This window comes from Alternaria rosae, assembly GCF_020736505.1.
Source record: "Alternaria rosae strain MPI-PUGE-AT-0040 chromosome Unknown BKA58scaffold_9, whole genome shotgun sequence".
Taxonomy (NCBI): Eukaryota; Fungi; Ascomycota; class Dothideomycetes; order Pleosporales; family Pleosporaceae; genus Alternaria; species Alternaria rosae.
In genome coordinates, this window is record NW_025763578.1 from 215,511 (window position 1) to 235,336 (window position 19,826).

At 52.5% G+C, this 19,826-nt stretch overlaps 8 protein-coding genes and 1 non-coding gene across 9 annotated transcripts; 4 read left to right on the forward strand and 5 right to left on the reverse strand.

The window, feature by feature from the left end:
• Window positions 1-1,067: 1,067 nt before the first annotated feature.
• BKA58DRAFT_404597 (uncharacterized protein) lies at window positions 1,068-2,294 on the forward strand (the record flags this gene model as incomplete). The annotated part of the gene is made up of 2 exons (XM_046171852.1): window positions 1,068-1,293; window positions 1,345-2,294. 2 exons carry the CDS (start codon window positions 1,068-1,070, stop codon window positions 2,292-2,294), a joined length of 1,176 nt encoding a protein of 391 aa, XP_046021725.1.
• Window positions 2,295-2,449: 155 nt separating this feature from the next.
• On the reverse strand, window positions 2,450-3,815 carry BKA58DRAFT_232859 (uncharacterized protein). Its single transcript, XM_046166513.1, has 3 exons — window positions 3,716-3,815; window positions 3,014-3,667; window positions 2,450-2,964 (listed from the first exon to the last, which is right to left on the reverse strand). The coding sequence occupies exons 1-3, from the start codon at window positions 3,743-3,745 to the stop codon at window positions 2,575-2,577; spliced, it is 1,074 nt and encodes a 357-aa protein (XP_046021726.1). The 5' UTR covers window positions 3,746-3,815; the 3' UTR covers window positions 2,450-2,574.
• A 2,810-nt stretch (window positions 3,816-6,625) lies between these two features.
• On the forward strand, window positions 6,626-9,063 carry BKA58DRAFT_232877 (uncharacterized protein). The gene has a single exon (XM_046166514.1). The coding sequence runs from the start codon at window positions 6,784-6,786 to the stop codon at window positions 8,692-8,694; it is 1,911 nt and encodes a 636-aa protein (XP_046021727.1). The 5' UTR covers window positions 6,626-6,783; the 3' UTR covers window positions 8,695-9,063.
• Window positions 9,064-11,411: 2,348 nt separating this feature from the next.
• Window positions 11,412-13,436, reverse strand: BKA58DRAFT_232918 (flotillin domain-containing protein). The gene is made up of 2 exons (XM_046166517.1): window positions 12,666-13,436; window positions 11,412-12,617 (listed from the first exon to the last, which is right to left on the reverse strand). The coding sequence occupies exons 1-2, from the start codon at window positions 13,096-13,098 to the stop codon at window positions 11,566-11,568; spliced, it is 1,485 nt and encodes a 494-aa protein (XP_046021728.1). The 5' UTR covers window positions 13,099-13,436; the 3' UTR covers window positions 11,412-11,565.
• A 537-nt stretch (window positions 13,437-13,973) lies between these two features.
• On the forward strand, window positions 13,974-15,317 carry BKA58DRAFT_232907 (uncharacterized protein). Its single transcript, XM_046166515.1, has one exon. It carries the CDS (start codon window positions 14,238-14,240, stop codon window positions 14,934-14,936), a length of 699 nt encoding a protein of 232 aa, XP_046021729.1. The 5' UTR covers window positions 13,974-14,237; the 3' UTR covers window positions 14,937-15,317.
• On the reverse strand, window positions 15,193-15,277 carry BKA58DRAFT_t77. Its single transcript has one exon. It is a non-coding gene; the product is annotated as a tRNA-Asn (tRNA).
• Window positions 15,318-15,494: 177 nt separating the features above from the next.
• On the reverse strand, window positions 15,495-16,704 carry BKA58DRAFT_404602 (GTP cyclohydrolase 1 type 2/Nif3; the record flags this gene model as incomplete). Its single annotated transcript, XM_046171853.1, has 2 exons — window positions 15,495-16,566; window positions 16,643-16,704. 2 exons carry the CDS (start codon window positions 16,702-16,704, stop codon window positions 15,495-15,497), a joined length of 1,134 nt encoding a protein of 377 aa, XP_046021730.1.
• Window positions 16,705-16,923: 219 nt separating this feature from the next.
• Window positions 16,924-17,516, forward strand: BKA58DRAFT_232978 (bola protein). The gene is made up of 2 exons (XM_046166518.1): window positions 16,924-17,123; window positions 17,261-17,516. The coding sequence occupies exons 1-2, from the start codon at window positions 16,928-16,930 to the stop codon at window positions 17,434-17,436; spliced, it is 372 nt and encodes a 123-aa protein (XP_046021731.1). The 5' UTR covers window positions 16,924-16,927; the 3' UTR covers window positions 17,437-17,516.
• BKA58DRAFT_232996 (oligomeric Golgi complex subunit 6) lies at window positions 17,373-19,738 on the reverse strand. Its single transcript, XM_046166519.1, has 2 exons — window positions 19,436-19,738; window positions 17,373-19,387 (listed from the first exon to the last, which is right to left on the reverse strand). Exons 1-2 carry the CDS (start codon window positions 19,727-19,729, stop codon window positions 17,597-17,599), a joined length of 2,085 nt encoding a protein of 694 aa, XP_046021732.1. The 5' UTR covers window positions 19,730-19,738; the 3' UTR covers window positions 17,373-17,596.
• Between the last annotated feature and the right edge of the window lie 88 nt (window positions 19,739-19,826).

The following is a 19,826-nucleotide window of genomic DNA, read 5'->3' on the forward strand; positions in this document are numbered from 1 at the left end:
CGATCTCGGTTAATCTCAGTTATGAAGGACTCTCTTCACGACGGATCGTAGTTCTGATACGCACGATGTGTGTCTTGGCATACTTTACGCCTGGCTCATTGGGGATAGCGGGTAGGTCGAACCCAAATGTTATCCATACACTATAGCACCCTCGTACTTTGTACCTTCAAGAATAGAGACGGGAGCATGCCGAGCCCTCTCCTCTGTCTGTCCGTATGGTCGTCTGATCGTACTTCGGATGGGAGGAGCCGATTCGCAGGTCGCCGCGGGGCGAAGGTGGAAGCTAGAGTCCGCAGGAGAATGTCCTTTCATGACAGCTGCAGGTGGCACTCCTGTGCGAACGTGATCCAGCTAGTTTGCGTCCATCGCAGTACCTTCGCGCTCAAAAGATCGACTCGCGCGTTCTGAAGGCAAGCGAGGGCGCGACGTCGCGCTGAAGCAAGTCTTGAGACGCAAAAAAATACACTGGTGACTTACGCGCGATCACCTCACACACATATACCGTGATCTCCAGGCAGCGACGTTGTTGATGGGGTGGATGAAGCAAACCGCGTTCCGAAGATTCGCCAACGTCTCATCCAGGCTTCCCGAACCTCTTAGCGCGGATCCACCCAACGGCCCTCCGCGCCTCACGAGGTTAGAGGGCCATCGCCACGATCGCGAGGCTGCACGGCAACCACTTCGGAAGGGTCTTCACCTTCTATCCAGGGGTGGCCATCATGCAGTCTCGACTCCATGCACGGACAGGTCTGGCGGCTCCCGCTACGGAGGCTTGCTTGACACCTGTCAGGCAGCGAGCGCTTGAAGCGAAGAAGTGCATAGCATGACTGGTAGGACTCAGGCTGTATATAAGGCACAACGCCTTGCGCTGCATGGAAGAGCATCATCAGCATCCATTTCAGCAAGTCTTTCATTCATCGTCCTTCGAGTCGTTCATTCTATTACCTTCTTTTCATCGTTCCTGGAGAATCGATAGGCCGGTCCACTTTCGCTATATACCCTACTTAGACCCTATTCTTGTTTATTTTTTTCGATTACGACCGAAAGGAACGATATCGACATTCATCATGAAGAACTCTGTCATTGCTCTTACCCTCATTGGTGCCGCGGCTGCCCGCCCGGCTGCCCTCATGACCAAGCGTGAGGTTCCCCAGGAACACGCTCACCGCAACGTCATCATTGCCGTCAACGATTTGTTGTTCCAGAACAACCCGGACGACATTCAGGACGGTGTCTTTGCTCTTCTCGGAGCCAAGGCAGCCGCCGATGGTGCTGGAGACATCGCTGATGCCGGTAAGTCGACTGGGATCCATTACACATCTTCATCAAGCTAATTATCTACAGACTGCCTCCAGCAAGCCGTAGCTGACCAGGCCTTCACGAACGCCAAGGAAGCTGGTGATGTTGAGGGCATGACCATGGCCCTCATCTACCGTGCTCTGGAACGAAACACTGGCTCTGTCGGCCTGGCTTCCGTTCCCTGTGAGTCCATCAAGGCCGTCAACCCTGAGATCGCTGCGCTCCAGCAGCACCAGGATCCTGCCAGCGATGGAGCTGCCGAGCTCAACAAGCAAATTGCTGAAGAGCTTGCTCGCCAGATTGCCGCTGTCGGTGGAGACCCATTGATGGCCAACGAGGCTTCGACTTTCGCACCTGGCGAGATCGGCGACCCAACCGGTGCCGGTAACACTTGCGACGACGAGAACGATGATGCGGGTTGCATCAACACCCAGAACCTCCGTGTTGATGATCTCACTGAAGATGAGATCGCCGCTGCGGTCGCTGGTGTCAGTGGAGCTGCTGCTGCTGCTGGCAACAACACTGCCGCCGCTGGTAACGCTACCGATAACGCTGCTGGTAACAGCAACGCCAACGCCGGTAACGCCAACAACAATGCCAATGCTGGCAACAACAATGCGAACGCCGATGCCGGTAACAGCAACAACAACAACGCCGCCGCCGGTAACAACGCCGCTGCTGGCAACGCTGCTGGCGGCAACGCTGCTTCCGGCGCGGGTGCCGCCGCATTCGGCAACTGCGACCCTACCATCACCTTTGGTCTTCCCTCCGACGGCCGCCAGGAGGAGGCCTTCGAGCCCACTGACCTCAGCACTTTCAACCACGGCTCGGCTCAGAAGATCGACATTATCTCCCAGTTCATCTGCTCCCAAATGTCCAACAAGTGTGATGTAGACGCTGCGGCTGTCAGCACCTGCGATGATGCTGCGGCTGCCGCTTCGGGCCTCACAGGCCAGGCCGCTGCCGATGCTTTCAACTCTGGTCTTGGTCTCTAGATAGAACTTTGATGTAAGATGCGAACAGTAGGAGAGGAACAGTGTATGATTGGTATGACAGCAGAGAGGCGTACGTGATAGATGCATAGATATCCTTTACTTTCAAACATTAGATTTTACCGCGATTCGCGCTCTTTCCGCAACATCACTGACGTGTGAGACTTTGACAGCCGTGAGTCACTGCACTATACAACGAAGATTGCTCCTCTTTCTCATCTTATCCAAATCAGGATGGCCCTCCTTTTATATCTCTAACTATCATGTTCTAGTTGTGCTGTCTTCATTCTAGATCTTTGCGCGCTTCCCTTACTTTGAAGAAGCTAAGTACGATGTTATAGCAAAAGGCAAGCCCGAACTCGACAAACAGAACGACCAACAATACCGCGACACATATCATCGACAGCAAAACCATCACATACGACGCCCGCTGGAAGAGATCACTCTTCTCAAGTCCGTCCAAGCCCGTTCCGACCTGCATAGCCGATAAGACCACTGTCAAGAACACAAACGGGGCTCCTATAATCCAGTTTAGGTTCACTGCCACGAACGACGTATTATGGCGTGTGGGATGGAAGTAGCAAGCTGTGAGGTGTCCTGGACGTTGTTGGTATATGGTGTTGAGTCGCTCAAGTTGGAGAACTCCATGTTTGTAACGTTCATTAACCTTCACCTGAATGACTTTAGCTATATTCTGACATGTCTTGTATGCATATACTCACGTAGTCTAGTGTATTCACGTCTAGCAATGCTGAAGCTTCCGTCACGAACGTTCTCCACCAGTACCACGTGATGAATGTCGGCAACAGCGAGTGCTCATGCGCAATTTTTAGATCCAATGGAGTCTCAATGAGCCACAAATAGCTCAATAAGAACCCACAGGCTGAAGCGTGCACGTAATAGTCGTTACATAGATGGTTGGACCAGAATTCGTGGGAGAGCATCCATTCTGGAAGAGGTTTGATCATAAGCCGATTTCGCGGAGCGCTGTCTCTGACGAGATGCAGATCCATCTGCTGTACGCCATGGATATTGTAACCAAAAACTCGATGTCGGTGTATTGGCGCTGCTCGCTTTGAAGTTGACGGCATCCATAGCTGCTCTTGTATTACGTCCAAACGCGAGAGATCCAAGTCGCATTTTAAGAACGTTTTCAGATCATTGTCGACCAAAGACATGATAGGCCATCGTGTGAATGTTGTTGGAAGCGAATCCAATGGGTGTAATTGCACACCCGTTGCTGTTGGGTTGGGGATAGCTGGCTGATTGGTATTCACTGCTCCTTGTGAGCCAGATGACTGCGATTTAGGGCTGGGCACTATTGGCGGCTCGAGAGGGATAGATCGCGATGAAAACGGTGGCTTGAGTACTGCCGCCTAAACTCGTTAGCAACACGCCACGCTCACCATAAATTATACGTTTACCATTGGAACATCAACTGTATGATCTACCATGGCCGCTGACGAGATACCTCATGTAGTGTCTTACTCTCAACAAAGTATATATATAGCGACATTTAGATATCCAGATAGCGAAGCTCATTCGGAGATCCCACCGGTGCGGCTGAGGTAAGGCTCTTCGTGCAGTATTCAGCCCCGGAGCCTAGATGCTAAGCCCATCTTTTTGTGGCGTCCAATTAGCAGTAAGCACCCAAATTCGCGTGCAGTAAGTCTTCCTTTTAGGAAACGGAGTGTAGGCAAAAGGAAGCCGCAAAACGCTGTCAACTTGTCGAGTGCCAAGACAAGAACTGGGAGACGCGCTCATCGAAAATAAACCACTTCTTCCGTTGATACATCTGTCGCAACAGCATATTCGACTTTGCAAGCTCCATCGACAAGAGCTACCTGTGAGTGTTATAGAAACACATCCAGAGGACTATGTTGAGCTGATGAGCATACGAAAAATCCATCCACGTTGTTGACGAAGGTTCATAGAAGAATCGTCAGAGTATTGAATCTTTCTTACATGGGTCGTCCAGTCTCTAAAGGGATCGAAGAAGGGTATGCGAGGTTAAGTATATCTTTGATTGATATGCAACGGCGAACTCAACAAGGCGTCAAAATGATGGAGATGCATCAGGCGCGCAGTGAGATGCTACAAAAGAACCTGTTGTCGCGCAATGATTGACGATCATTCATACATTTCCATATCATGAAAGACTAATGAAATTATCGAGGTTGGTTCTGTAATAGTCCTTGAGATGTTCAGAGTACATTATAAGCTCAATATTTGTCGTTCCCGTGGTTGGAAGGTATTGTCGATGTACCAAGGTACTCCAGACATGCGAAACCTGTTGTAGCATCTCGTGGAGAAGAGGGACGGACTTTCAAGAAACATTTATCCATATCGAGTGCCTCACATGTTGACAGATGTGTATATAGATCAGAGACAGTGACGGTGTCAAAATTGAGGTGACCCGGGGCATCACGTGAACGATAGTGCGATGAACTAAACGTGCCGAACGATCGCCTGATCTGCTGGAAGCGAGCGTGGGCTTCAAGGCTGTTCACGAGGACATGAAGCCCCGCACTATCGACCATTGAAGATATTCGATGCCCATAATACAGCCACTGGTATTCCTAGAACGGGCTGCATTATAGGCCTCGTGCTGTGTTGAGCGGCTCGAATCCACTCTAAGGCCCTCATGGAGCTCGGCAGTGTTAAAGCCAGCGAAAGTCAGCCAATGAAAAATCGAAGCCCAAGACGGCTGGTCGACTGGACTTCCAAATCGAGCGAAACACGTGCATTTTCGGGACAGCCTGATATTGGTGGGTGTGATGAGCTGCCGATCCAGACCCTTTTCGCAGCCAAGCGCGGGAAGCACAACGTTTCGGCACTCCAAGTCCTGGAGGACGGGCTGGGGCGCAAAAAAGGGTCGCGCTTGTTAACGTCTATGCAGATATGTATGCCAACGAAAGGGAAATTTCAATGGAGGAAAGACAGGTTTTCACTGGACTCGCTCTAGCCAGACGGATGGAGCTGATGGCTAAAGCATTGGCTACAGTGCGTAGTACAGCGAGGTAGTAATGACTCGTGCTGTTGTTGTGTTGTAAAGCCATGGCCAAGGCTCCACTGTGGAGAAGAGGGTTGGAGTCGTAGCGAATTGGGGTCTCCAGTGTGCTCTTAGCCGTGTGCGTAGTGCACAGGTGGCAGGAATCTGCTCGCCGTCACTCATTTGTATCGACGAAGCGGCAGAAGAAGTGGATGAGATGGACCGGGAGGGAAAAGCAAAAGACAACGGGGAGGGTACCGTTATGCATGCCGCGAAGCCGCTTGCCAGCTTGCAGCATGTTGGCAGCGGGCGACTGGATGAAAAAGTCGTGACAGGTGTTCGTGCTTGCAGAAAAACAAGGTCTCTATGCAGGGGCCGTCGAAAGAGAGCGCCACGATCAAGGTAGGATTGCACGGGCCATGCCGGCTCGAAAGCGGTTAGGCCGGGAGAGTGAGCGCGTCGAGACGCGTCAGTTTCGCAATCGACGGTCTGCGGCAACAGCTTCACGTGTTGCGTGGGATCACAAGAGTCGGAATGCGATGCAATAAGACGCAGGGCATCGTATGAAGGCTCATGCGAGCAGATTGCGCAAAATGTTGGATGCGGAGTGTTTGATTTTGTATGGGGCTCGGGGCACTTGGTGGGTTTGCAGAGGTTCTATCGACGATCTTGGCCTAAGCCCGTCCGCTGTCTCGCACTAGCCGGGCAGCAACCGTCAGCCGACTTTTGCGAACCTCACCGCACATCACCTTCACCATCACGACTTTCACGATAATCTCGAGCCGACACTCGCTCGTCGCACTCCCGTGCGCACCACGCGACTCCCTGACGACCGTTTCCTTACGTCTTTTACGAATCTTGTCTTTCGCTTGCGCTTTCCTTGCACGCGGAATAAGGCGCCCAATTCGCTTCCGCCCACGCTCCCGCTCCTCTCATCGCGACCCACGACTCCCATATTTCGCCAACACCCGCCATCGCCACCCTTCACGATAATTCACGCGTCCTCCGACGCATCTTTGGACCTTTGCGCATCGTCTTCGACTATTGCTAATCGCGCATCCGCCCGTTGACAGCTGTTTGTCGCGACGTGAAGCTACGCGCCATCGTCGCCGATAAGAGCACTCGCGCATTCTTCGTGTCGACAGAGCTTCTGCGACACTGAAAACGCCCGTTGCCACTACCATCAAGAGTGCGCGACGTCTTGCGACAGTACGCCCGCTTTATCAAGGCGCAGCTGTCCTGCTTGCACGTGTAACCAACCTGCAGCCGCACAGTCGCGTTCGCAGAGTACCAAACACCTGCCTGTTGGGTCCCGAGACCTATCACCACCGCCCTGCATAACCGAACCACATCGACAGCAACCGGACCACCCTCGGACCGTATGCATTGATCGTTTGTCGTGTTTGAACTGCCCTCCTCCTTGCAGTGTCTTTGAAGTCGACCTGTTGTTGTGGTCAAAGACAATCGTATCCTGAAACACGACATCGAAACGTTAGCAACATGGACGCCGAACGCCCCAACCTATCTACTACCCTACCCAGGAACTTCATGTTCCATTACCGTGACGGCCCAGCTCCACAGACTCCCGAGCCAGAGCCGCAACCCGAGCAGATGCAACCGCCACCGCCGCCCCGACAGGTGCTCAAGGTGCGTCGCCGCCGCGCCACTCTCGTCATGAACAACGACGACATGGACGCCGTCATGGACCAGCGACCCATCCCCACAATCGAGGCTCCCGAAGTCATGTCGGAAACCTCCAACCTGCTACCACCCTACTCACTACCTCAAAACGACGCATTCTTGTCCCCAGGTTTTAGCTTCCCTCGTATGCTTTCCCCACCCAAGACTCCCGCTGCCCAAGTGCGAACAATCAGCCACTACGAGGGAACTCAGGACTGGTCCGACGTTCCACATGTCAGCCAGAGTGAAACGTCTAGCAGACCCACCTCATCGTCGGGCTTCTCAGACTCATCCGTCTCGTCCTGCGATAGCATTGGCTCCTTCATGTCCAGAGGCGGCAGCTGCACAAGCCCCGAAGATGAATCATCAGACCCTTTCGCGTTCTACCCACCCACAAACAAAGCCCAACGACCAAGCTCACCTTCGATGGGTACCCAACAATCTCGCTCTGCAACAAAGCTGAAGTTGCGAGCCACCTTCAGCGAGGAGATGGATCATCACTTGTGGATGACTTACATGAAGTACCTTCAAGACCCCACTGTGACCCCCTTCAAAGCCCTTCCGAGCACTACACCACCGAATGGAGTATGCCATCGTGTAGCGAGGATGGCTCGCAAGACATGGAAGGGCCCGAAGTCTTCTCGCGCTGGTGCCCTTAACGCGACCCCACAACACGGCTTCCTCGCCGGTACACCGGGTACAGTGAGGCCGATTAGGAGCGGTAGTAACACACCTGTAGCGAGGCCGATCAAGTCCACCATGCGCTACCCCAGTGAGAAGCAATGTCGCAAGCGCTTACGAGACTTGGCTAAACAGAAGCCATCCCTCTCTGCACACTATCAGCGTATGCTTCGTCGATCGCCCTCGCCGCTGCAATCCTCTCCTCCACCTGAGCCCGAGCCACAACCGCGTCAACAACAACCACAGCAGCAGCCGCTGTCTTCGCCATTCTCGCAAGGCTCTACTTCCTTTTCCACAAGGGACATGAACTTATCGCTGGCCACAAGCACTGCTGCGTCGATGCAGTTGGGCAATCCACTGTCGCAACTTGCCAAAGATATCACACCACGACCGGCACCGCGAACATGGTCGAGCGCGCGTTCTTCTGCTCACCAGAAGTCACAATCGCTTCATATCGGCCTGGGACTAGGCAACTTGCTGGGCTCACCGTTCCGTGCCAGGAACGAGTCAACCAACAGCAACACTAACCAGAGCAATGCTCGAACATGGCATGCATCGTCGTCCGCTGGTCATACCCCACGTCTTGGCTCGCCTTTCCAGTTGCACGCGCCTCGACCCAAGTCAAGAGTCTTCAAGCGTCGGGCGCTCCACAACAGCTTTGAGGATAGAGCGCGAAACCGCGGAGACAGCTTCGTCAACGAGATCTTTGGAGCCCCAGCTGAATCGAGTCATCGTCGCGTACGGAGCCGTGGCTTCAGCTTGGGTGACATGATGGAAGGTGCCCGACGACTGCCGTTGATCAACGACCCGTTAGGGTTGAACCCTTTCGCACAAAGCGGTTCTGCTATGCCTAGCCCGGCACCAACATCCCCTGCCGTACCAATGGAGGCCCAGAACAAAGGTACCGTCCGCTTGGGCTCCCCGTTCGTTGGTCGATCGAGCAACACTTTCCCTCGAGCGAATATTTCTCATAGCTTCGAGCCTCCAGCTTCCTTCGAGGAGCGTTTTGCTGGAACACCTAGCGACTCAGCATACCTGTACCGATCTTAGAGCTCGACGGTCTTGTCTTCCGCCTCATCATTGCACTTGAGCATGACTGCATCATCGGCGTTACGACCGACGGCCTCAAACGCCGTCATTGCATATACTTGACATTTGGCCCACGGGCTTACTTACTCCTGCTTCCATGAAAAGCATTTCCTTTGTTTGTCTATACCAACTTCCACCTTCTTCACCGAGAGCCTTTCGCCGTCGATGGTATACCTCCGGCGGGGTCGGCAGACCTTCGTACCTTGGCTTCTTGTCTATGTTCTGGGCCTATACTTCTTGGACATGGCATGTGGCTACATGTGTCTTCTAAAACTTCAGTAATTCGAGTGTCGGCGGGCGGGGCCAAGTGGAGTTCGGTCTGAAAGACCTTACCACCGGAAGGGACTTCTTCAGACAGCTGGCCCCAGTCTTCCCAGCTCTTTTGTGTATTCAGGCACTTTTACCTGACTACAACGTCCTCTCTTTTTCAGCCCGCCAAACGGTGCGGCTTCTTGTTTCCTTGTGTTCATGTCTTCCTCTTCTATCACGACGGACATGATGAACGTTACGAAGTGTGTGTGGGATAACGGCGTCCCTTGGTATGAAGTCTTCACGAATCTCAACGACTGTATCGAAGCGTGAACGACTGGTACCTAATCTCTTGTCTTTCGGCGGCATCGGCTTCGATATGGATTCTGTCTAAAGGGTGGATCGGCTGGACGGGTGATATTGGCTAGGACGACCGTTCGAACGAGAGCCTATACACTTTGATAAATCAGCTGGTCCTTTCTGAATGGATGAGATGCGTCGAGCAGATGAGCTAGTAATGAATGAAATGGATGAATCCAAATGACCAAATGCAAAGAGTGTGAAGAAGAGACTGAGCGTTCCACATAAGCCCCTCCTCGTGCACTGATCTCCGCACCGCCGTGCCGTAAGTAGTTCCGTAACATGAGCACAGGCGTCATCATGTCTGGTCTGTGCCGATTGCCCATGATCCATGGTAGGCACCTGGCCCTAAGCCACGACATGATGGATCCCCCTGCTGGTGCCTCTTTGACGAAATGCAACAATTGTTTCAATATCCGGTATAGAGTGAGAAGCCAATAAGTCCTGCACATCTTCTGTGTAAATGAAGCCTGACCGGCGAAGACGACCTTGCTTACGATGTCCCGGCGAGAAAAAATAAAACATGCAGCAAGTGGATGCACCAGCCCACATCACCAACCCCGAAGTTGAAGTTTCGCGGCCGCACGCGTCGATTAGCCCAGGCATTACGCCGAGGCCTAACGTTTTCCTCGCTGCCGTCACTGTCCGGCCAGTCACAGCGCGCGAGCATAAGCCGTAGTATCCACTTGGGCTTATTGTGTGGAGAGGCGTGATGGAATTGTGTCGCACGTCGCGTGCCAAGTCTACCCAGCCGTGCCCGGTTGTCTGGTGCGACGCGTGCGAGGTAGATCATGTGCTACCGCGAACGCGTGAGACGTGTCAAAAGACGTGCCGACTGCGTAATTGTTGGACCGGATGCGGTAAAGACGCGGTTTGGCATGCAGAGGGGCACCCTGAGAGGCATGACAAGCGTGCGTTGGTGATTCATCTAGTGCAGCGGCTGAGTTGCTTCTGGCTGTTTGGGATAAGCCCTTTGGCCATTGTATTGGGTGCGGATGCTGATACGTGTGCCGGTGAGTATGTATAGTAAGACGCAGGTTTTACTAAACGCGTATATAGAAAGCGAACTCGCTTGCAGCTTGTGCTGAGTGAGCCCGTCTGTGATCGTCGGGTCGCGCCCATGTTTATTCCCCTCACCATTCAGCCCAACCAAAGAAACTCTCCGTGCCTGTTCCAGCCTTTCGTGCTTCATTCGCGGCCTCGCGACACCATAACACGATACTGACGACACGCGTTGAAAGACGTGAGCCGTGGTAGGTTTCACGTTGAGGGGGCGGGGTGTGTGTGGAGACGCCGCACGGGGAAGGTTCGACGGCTGATAATGGGCTGAGGTGTATTGTCGTCATTTTCAATAATTTCCACGGCAACTCAGACACGCCTAAAGCGATGGACCGCCTTCGCAATATCGAAGACTCAGCTAGATCTTACGATCTTTGCGGGTAGCTATCTGTTCGCGCTTCGTCAGGCACACGTTTCCGTCATTCCATACGTTTGCGGTCGTCCGAGGTCATCCGGCTCGCCTTCGGTTCCGATTTCGCTGTCTCGAGCCTGGGAAAGCTTTCATTGATAAGGAAAGTTCCTTTTGCAATCGTATCGGCTGACGGACTGATTACTCATTTGCTTAGGGGATCAGCGTTCAAGATTCATCCGGCTCCACCCCTAGACCCTTCATCTATGCGGAATCATCCAAAGTTCTCGCGTCGGACGGACAACAGTATCACATTTCATCTATACTTCGCCTTATGTGCGCCACGAACTGTGAAAGGGACAACCACTTGGTATCTTGATAGTAGCAGCATTTTCGACGTACCATGCTAGTCCCTGCTGAACACACATGGGCTAGGTAAAGAGTCAAGAAGAAGGAGCGTCCTGCTAACATCTCCCGCACACCCCATCCTAGCAGTTGCGCAGTCATACGAATCCAACTCTCAGAAGCTGAATACAGGCACGCGTACTTGGACGGCGGTTCAAAAGAAAAAGCATTGTCGTCGCCAGGCCTCGATCACCTCCCCACACTTGCTCCGATCTTCGATAAGGTTTATCTTTGTTGTATTATTCTAAGTCTATGTCATCAACCCGAGGTAGCGCCAAACGAAAGAGAAAAGATTAGACAGTACAGTGACGTATCGCAAACTCCTAGCCATGGGGTATAGCAGCCAATGATACAGACGATAGCAAAAGAAAACAGTAACATATACAATCCACGACGCCATCGTTCTCCTTCTATGGCGACACGTCGCTGCCGTTCCTCAGGTGCATCTTGGCCATATCGCCATTCTGCTGGGGCATCTGCGCCAACCAGCTAGGTGGCGCCATACCAGTCTGGTCGTGGATCGTACTGAGAAGAGGAGGCAGGCTCTGGAAAAGGTTGCGAATAGGTGCTGACGGGTCCGCCATACCCTCGCCTCCCTGACTGCCAGTGTTCCAAACGTTGATCTTCGGCTGAAGGCCCTTGATGGCAGCGCCGTTCGCATTTGCAAGCTTCTCGTAGGTTCCATTGGTGATCATGAGGTATTGCATGAGGCCCTGGGGACCGCCGAGGACGTTGGCCATATCGCCGTATGCCTTGGCCATCGCCGAGAGACCCTCAGCTTCGCGTTGCTGGGTGATGAGATGAGCCTGAGCGGCACGCTCCTGGGCGAAGTACTCGGCTTCAGCGCGACGCTTGGTAGCCTCGAAGTCGGCCTCAGCAGCACGTAGGCTACGGAAAGCAGCGGCTTCGGCTTCGGCTTGCTGGCTGTACTTGTGTCCGTCGGCGGACTTCTCCTGAGTGTACAGCTCTGCGTCAGCCTGTTGCTGCGCACTCTCCTTCTCGATCTTCGCCTGCACGACTTTGGTAGCACGGAGACGTTCAAGCTCCATGAGTGCCCTCTTCTTCTCGACTTCCATCTGGAGCTCAGCATCGCGTCGTTCGGCCTCGCGCTTGGCGTTGATACGAGCGACGTTGAGGTCACGACCGATCTCAATCTCCTTGTCGGTGAACTTGGCGTCTGCTGTAGCCTTCTCGGCTTTACGTTCAGTTTCAAGGACGGCGGTTTGGGCGTGAATCTTGGCGACTTCCTGTTTTGTCTTGCCTTGCTTCTCCGCTTCACCAACTTCACCCTGCATGCGAGCGTGAGCGACGTCAACCTTGGCTTGGTTTAGTGCGCCCTCGTGTGCCTTGCGGGAGAGGAAGGCAAAGTACTCTGAGCCAGGAGTGTCTTGTAGCTCCTTAACATTGGCATTGTAGATGCAAAGACCAAACTGATCGAGCTCCGATTGAACCTGTTGGATAACTATCGAAGGTCAATATACGTTAAACACGGATTCCTCTTCAGACGTACCTTTGTCCTTGAAGATCTTGCGCTCACGGAAGAGCTCCTCCATAGTCATGGTAGAGACAATGCTTCGCGTCTCGCCCTCAATAATACCCTTAACAATCTCTTGAACATGGTTGCGACCCTCAGCAACTGAGACGACTCCTTTGGCCGCAGTTTGGGTGGGGCTTCCGTCGCTTTCGCCAGTGAGCAGTACGGCATATTTCTCAAGGGCTTCAGGGCTATCTGCAGGACCGATTGTGAACACGGCGGGTAGAGCAAACTTGAGCTTCTCAATAGTCATGGCCTGGAGGGCCATGGAAAAGTCGAAGGGCGTGATCGAAATCTTAGAAACCTTCTGTAGAGGGTATACAAAAGCCTTCTTCTTGATCAAGACCTTCTCGATTCCTACACCCGTGATGACGAGGTAGGAATTGGGCTCGGCTACGTGGTACCACATTTTGACGGTAGAGGTATTCAAGGTGTTGTTTGGAAGTGGATTTTACAATGTTGAGGTTGATGTAGGCGTCTCGGTCTGGTATCGAATGTTGCTCGAAGACCTTCAGGTTATATGTACTCGGGGAGATGCGTGGGATTATGTATGGTATTATATAAAGAGTGGTGATGTGCTCAAAGAACAAGGAGGTATCAATCAAGGTTGGGGCGCTTCAAAGAACAATGCGCAGTATGAGGCTGAGCTAACAGCGACTATGGTTACTCTTATATGCATCACGAGAGTTTTCCAAGATGTTTCCTTATCCGCAATACCGGCATGAGTGACACTCTCGGTGAGCCTCTTCGTGCTCGTGTTGGTGGAGATTACTCACGGGTATGCACGTGCCGCAACGCTAGTCCATGTAAGGAGTAGTGCGCCGCAGCGGTTTCTGCCTTGCGCCTCACAGCCACCCCATGTGCCTTGGGCCTGAAGCATTGCTTTATCCCTCAAGAGTATCGTTCTCGCGCGGTGAGCAGAATAGGCAGCTTTACGAACTGCGCAGCTGGTCGTTCACACTTGTCTTAAACCCCTCACAGAGAAGGGCCGGTAAGGCAATCTCCAGGCCAGAAATCTGAGCGAGCTGCCTGCCCTCCGCGTCGCGTAGCCTCCACCTTGCACTCACTTTTTGGAGTTCCTACACATCTTACCACCCTCAGATGTAGAAACCCAACGCCAAGGCTCTCGGCCCGGACACCTTGTGACTGGATTTCTACACGCTTACGATTCGCTTACCCACGCCAGGCAATACATCATTGCGCCCTTATTCCCATGGCTCGTACGATCACGAGACTGCTATGTGTGCGACTTGGGACTAGTCAAGGCTGCGTGGCTGTGCCACATGAGACCTGAGTTCTAGAAACTGTAACTACTCCGGTATGCGCCTGCCGCGATCCGTTCGATATCCGGGAAAGACAATTTCAGTTATTGCCACTGCAACAAAGGGTAATCGTAGAAGTTTGGTAACGAGAGCAAGTATACGACCACATTCCACGACTTCCTGCAGCAACGCCTGTAATCTCAATGCCGATACATCCACAATCCCGCTCTGAACATACCGACACATTGGACAACTATATTTCTCAAGTTTAGTCAACACCACAGCAATGTCGCGAAACGAGAAACAAGCCTCTCCACCACCCTACTCAGAATACAACATCCCAACCTCCTCACGCGGTCAAACCATCCTCAATCAACTAAGCACAACCCGCACACACCACATCCAATCCGTAATCGAGAGACATGTCATCCCCCTCATCGAAGAACGCGTCACCTACGGCATCGCCCAAACAACCATAGCCATGCTCCCCTCCGACATCCCCCTACCCGCAGTCGAAGAGAAATCAGAATTCAGCTTCGACACATCCGACACCAAACCAGTAGAAGTAGTTGGCTTCTCCTCCGAAGACGAACCAAAAGTCGTGCGATTGGAGGGCCAGATGAACCGCACAGAGTTCTGGAGACCACAAGTTGTGATTGTAGAGTTGGAAAGGTTGTTAAGTGAGAATTTGAATGCGAACCCGGTTTTGAGGAGTCCGAGAGGGGAAGGAAGAGGTGTGGAGAACACCGTGCACAGGCAGGGGGTCAGAGGACTTTTGAGTAGAGTTATGCCGTCGCTAGGGCCGGAGATGCGCTCGCCGGGTGGGAATCCAGAGGTTGGCGTGAAGCAGCAGTTGGATCAAGGAGGGATGGTCGTAGTGAAGGCTCGGTTAGAAGAGATATGCCTAAGGACGGTGAGCGAGTTTGGCTTGTACGATACCATGTCGAAGCAGTGTGTTATTGTTCGCGTGGACGCGCGGTGTTGATGTCGTATGGTTACGTGCAGTCAAGACTACATGGTTCATTGAGAGGAGATTTACTATCCTGTTGGAAGTGATAGTTAGAAGAGTAATAGATATTGAACGGGTACATATTGTACCGCAATGCAGTCGAGCTGCACTCTCTTATGCCGGGAATCGTACATGTTTCTCGGCCAGACAACCAAGACTTGCAAAAGGAGTTAAGATGCCACAGCAGATAACAGGGAGCCGTAAGGTAGCTACAGAGGCAAAAAAACTAATCCTCCTCCGGGAAGGCTCGAACTTCCAACCTCCTGATAGCCACTGGTGTAACAGTCAGACGCGCTAGCCAATTGCGCCACAGAGGATTATGTTGAGCGGATAGCGCTGAACTGCGCTCCGGTTGTGAGTTGAAAAATTGGGATTAAAATCTAATATGAACTTCAATGCGTCTTTTGTAGCACGCAACGCGTAGGTGAAACGCGGGCGATGACGTGGGGTAAACCTCTCTCGAACCCCACCAAATCTCGTGTAATCCGTGTCATCGTCTCGATCCTCGCTATATTTGTTTCCTACGTGCTGTTACTATGCCGCATCTGCATCGCTCTTCAACACTACAATTCCATAAGGATCGCGGTCAATCTCGCTGACGGCAATCTCAAAGTCATCATCTGCCAATGCATCCTGCAGCGCCTCGTTGTCCTTCTCCTCATCCCTGATCTTCCCCCATTCTTCTTGCACCGCCTCTTCCAATTGCCAAAGCATGACTTCTGCTAGGAAGCCACGTTCAGAATTGCTATGGAACAGACTGATTACAACCCTTCCGTTCTCGATCGCTGCGAGTGCCGAATGATGGTCCATCTCGCCTGTGAACAGTAGATCCACGTCTAGACCGTTCAGTAGACCTGATCCTGAGCCTGCGCAGATGCCTACGCTACGTATCTCTATGTCTACAATTGCCTTCTCCTGGGGTATCGCGATCGGAAATCCTTTGGGGTTGTTGAGTCCCTTGCCTATGCGATCGAGGAGTGTTGGGAGCGGTTGTGGCTGATCGAACTTCACGATGCGGCCCATGCCAGCTCCGGGGTGTGATGCCAGCGCTGGCGATTGAGGTTTGATAGTTTCGCGCTTATGAGGGGCAGTGAGCGGGATTTCGGCGGGCGTAGGCTGCTTGCCAAAGTGTAGTAAGGGCTGGCTGGGATGATGTTGCAGCGTGAATGTCGGGCGTTTCTTCTTCTCAATGAAGGGATCGTCGTCTTCCTTTGTGTTGCTTGCAGGTTCCAATTGCGCATCAGCTTCTGAGCCATTGTGAACTGTCTTCGTGCCTGTTACGATATCCGCAAGCCAATCTCCAAGTCCTCCAGGAGCTGCGTCGAGGGCAGTATGTGGACTGTACACACTGATGCCGTGGCTAGCAAGGCGCAGTAACGATTGCTGCTGAGTATCGGCGAGAGTCAACGATTTCAAGCCTCGAAATATGATAGGATGGTATGCGATGACGATTGAGGAGTTGAGCGCGATTGCTTCGTCGGCGACTGCTTTGGTAAGGTCGATGGTAAGGAGGGCCGTGTTTGACTGGCGACGCGACGGATCGAACGGCGCTTCGAGCAGCAGCCCGGTGTTATCCCAGGAATTGTCTGCAAGCTCTTTCGGATATCTTCGAAATTGTCAGTATCTGAGAACGTACAACGCGATGCATTGAGCAGAGCTCGACCTATTTCGAGTGAACTTACAGCTTCTGCATCGCCCTGACCACCGCCCTCGAAAAAGGCGCTGAAGTAGTAGTCGCACTCATAGCGAACCGTCGTGCCGTAGATACAAACATACAGCTTCTGGGTTTACAGTCGCAAAGCAAAATCTACGCGTGCAGCAATGCCACTCCAACGCGCTTGCCCACCCCTGCAGTGATGCGTCATAGCCCCTCCTCTCCCAAAGTCCCGGTCTTTCCCCATTCGGCAACCGCATCTTATCAGATCCGAAGATAGGAACACCAAGGGTCAATATCTCATCATCGCCTTATGGATCCGCGACACAAACTTTACAAAACTCTTGACAATCTTGCCATCGCACCAGACACCAGAAGGACCATGAGTGCAAGGACGGACGAGGAAGCGGCAAAGGTGCAGGCTACTTCTGGCGTTACTATGGAGGGACTGGAGAAGAAGTTGAAGGAGGGTCTGGGCGCAACTTATGTCGAGATTGAAGATCTGAGCGGTACGTAATATTCTTTTCTTTCCCATTTATAGATTGGCACGAAGTCAAGATCGATCGCACCACGAGCGCGGTTGTGTTCTAGAAAGGTGCTAGGTTTGGAACCGGAGTCACGAGTATGAATTAATGTCGCATACTAGGTGGATGCGGGCAAATGTACGAGGCTATCATCGTATCACCACAGTTCGCCAAGAAGACTACTCTAGCACGACACCGGCTAGTTAACTCGACATTGAAGGAGGAGATTGCCGCGATACATGCATGGACGCCCAAGTGTCATACGCCAGAAGAGTGGGAGAAGAAGAAACCGCAGTAAGGAGTGGTCATGCGAACGTGTGTTAGCGACTTGGATGCTTATGAGGGCGAGAGTATGGGTCTAGACATCACGACTCATGATGGATGGATTTGAGCGTAAATGAGGTGGATTTTGATGATCAGCATTCACCGGCTTGTATATACTCGCCACAACAGGCCTTTTAGCTGAGCAGCACCCGTATCTCACCACTTGTACGAGGAAACATATCCCTCAAACCGGGTTCCTGATCCTCGTCTTCCTTATCTTCGTCATATGTTAGATCATCTGCAGCCATCATCTTGGCCTCCACAGCCTCAAAGTCCTCACAGAACTTGCCAGCTGCTTCTTCTGTGATGTCCTGTATCATCTTCCTGTTGCGCAGCCGCTTGATGTTCTCTGATGCATCGATGATAGCAGACGGCAGGAACTCGTCGAGTCGCTGGCTGGCTGCTACCAGTGCATCCGGCTTAAAAGCATCCAATTCAGGGATTGTCTTGAGACTTTCTGGAGAGTCGGTAATCCCTTCAAGCGCATCGAGAAGGGTGACGAGACCAGATTCATGGGCCAAGTACTGGTGTTGGTAGTCTGTCAACTTCGCAACATGCTCATCGATTGTTTCGTCGATGTCGCTGACCCGCTCGCTAGCGAAGATATACTGAGAGAGGACCTCTTTGGCCGCAAAGAGGCAGTTGATGGCGAAGATGGCGCTATCAGGCAGTTGCATTCCTTTTTGCAGGTTCTCGCAACCATTCAAGAAAGGATCCAGAGATTCCGCAAGTACAGTCTGGAATCCTTGCCCGTTGTCATCCGTTGCGGCAAATGATGTATCGTAGCTTTTCGCAAGTACCCGAAGCATTTGGAGTGCATCCTCCAGGAATTCAGGGGCGGACAGATCGGCTGGCGCGACAGCGAGGTCGCTCTGGACATTGGCGACGTAATCTCTCATGTTAGCACGGAACTGTCGCATCGCAGAAGCCTCTAGTGTATCAAACACATCCAAGACATCGGAATCTGCTCCAAGTAGCTTCGCAAAGGTTCCTTTATAGAAACCAATCAAGTTTGCGATCTTGTAAGCAAGGGTTGCATCGTCGTGACTCTGGACAACCTGTTCGGTCCGCTGCCTCAAAAGACGCGCTACACCTGTAAGATCGCGGCTGACGAGCTGGCTCAAAGCTTTTCGTCCGTCGAAGACTTCTGCGTCTTCATCGCCTCTCAGCCAGGGTTCACTCTCAAGACCTGCTTGGATCGAACGTTTGATCTCGTCGCCATCCGAGATGAAGAGGTTTTCAAGTGCTTCCCTCTCCGATACCGTCGTTGAGTGAGCCCAAGCAAGCATATCTCCGACATAGCGGAGCGGGTCGTGGGCATGAAACTCGATCGGTTTGGTGGCTATGTGCTCTTCTGACGTCGATCCGGTCAATGCAGCATGGAATGAGTCAGATAAGATGGCTTCTCGTGCCTCGGCAAACGAATCGAGGCAGCTTTGGAACAAAGTAGGACGTTCAGCTAGCACGCGTAGGGACCGGCGTACAGAAGCGCTGATCTGTGGGTTCTCAAGATCCAATGTCTTGAACTCGCGTTGGATCCACCGATACAGTTTCTGGAAGGCTGAGTTGAGCTGCTTAGAGCTTTGTTCTAGCACTTCTAGGCCTAACCGTTGGTCCTCGGTCCCGAGCAGGACTTGACAGTCGTGATGTATCTTCTTCACACGGGTCAAGACCTGAAAGAATTCCTCGTTGACGGGCTCAGCAGTGGAAGTCAGAATAGTAGCATCATCCTCGGATATCAGGAAGTGAGTGCTAAAGGCGTTCAGAATCTGCTGCTTAGATTCGACCTGCTTCCTCTGGGTTATGAGGCTTGTGGCTTCTTCCAAGACGGGACCAGTTTCTTTATTGGCAGCTTCAATATGACCGCGCATATCCGCACAGTAGGTATTCAGGCTACTGATAGCAGTTCCGATACGTTTCAGTTGCTAGTGAAGATTAGTGCCATGTTTTTGATACTTCGTGCTCCAACGTACCGCCGCAACCTGGCCAAAGTCCTTGATGATTTCGCCATTGCACTCTATGACGTCTTTCTGCACGTCTAAACGCAACTGCCGTCGTGTTTCTGCGGTGTTCTGTACCCCACGCGCATCCAGAGTTTCCAGGGCATCGCGAATTTCCAAGTCCGCGTATGATGCAGAGAGCACGCTGGTGATCCTACTCGAGAGAGCATTTGTCCCTCGCGATGCAGGCGCTATCGACGGAGAGGACGGAGAATTGCCATTCTGCGAAGCTGGGTTTGCTCGCTCCTGGAAATAGCTCACCGACATGGCTGGATGGGTGTTGTGACTTGGGCCCCGAAAGGTGTCATATCGGGCAGACGAGCGGCAAGTGCAGCCGAGCCTTATCGATATCGGTCGCGTCACC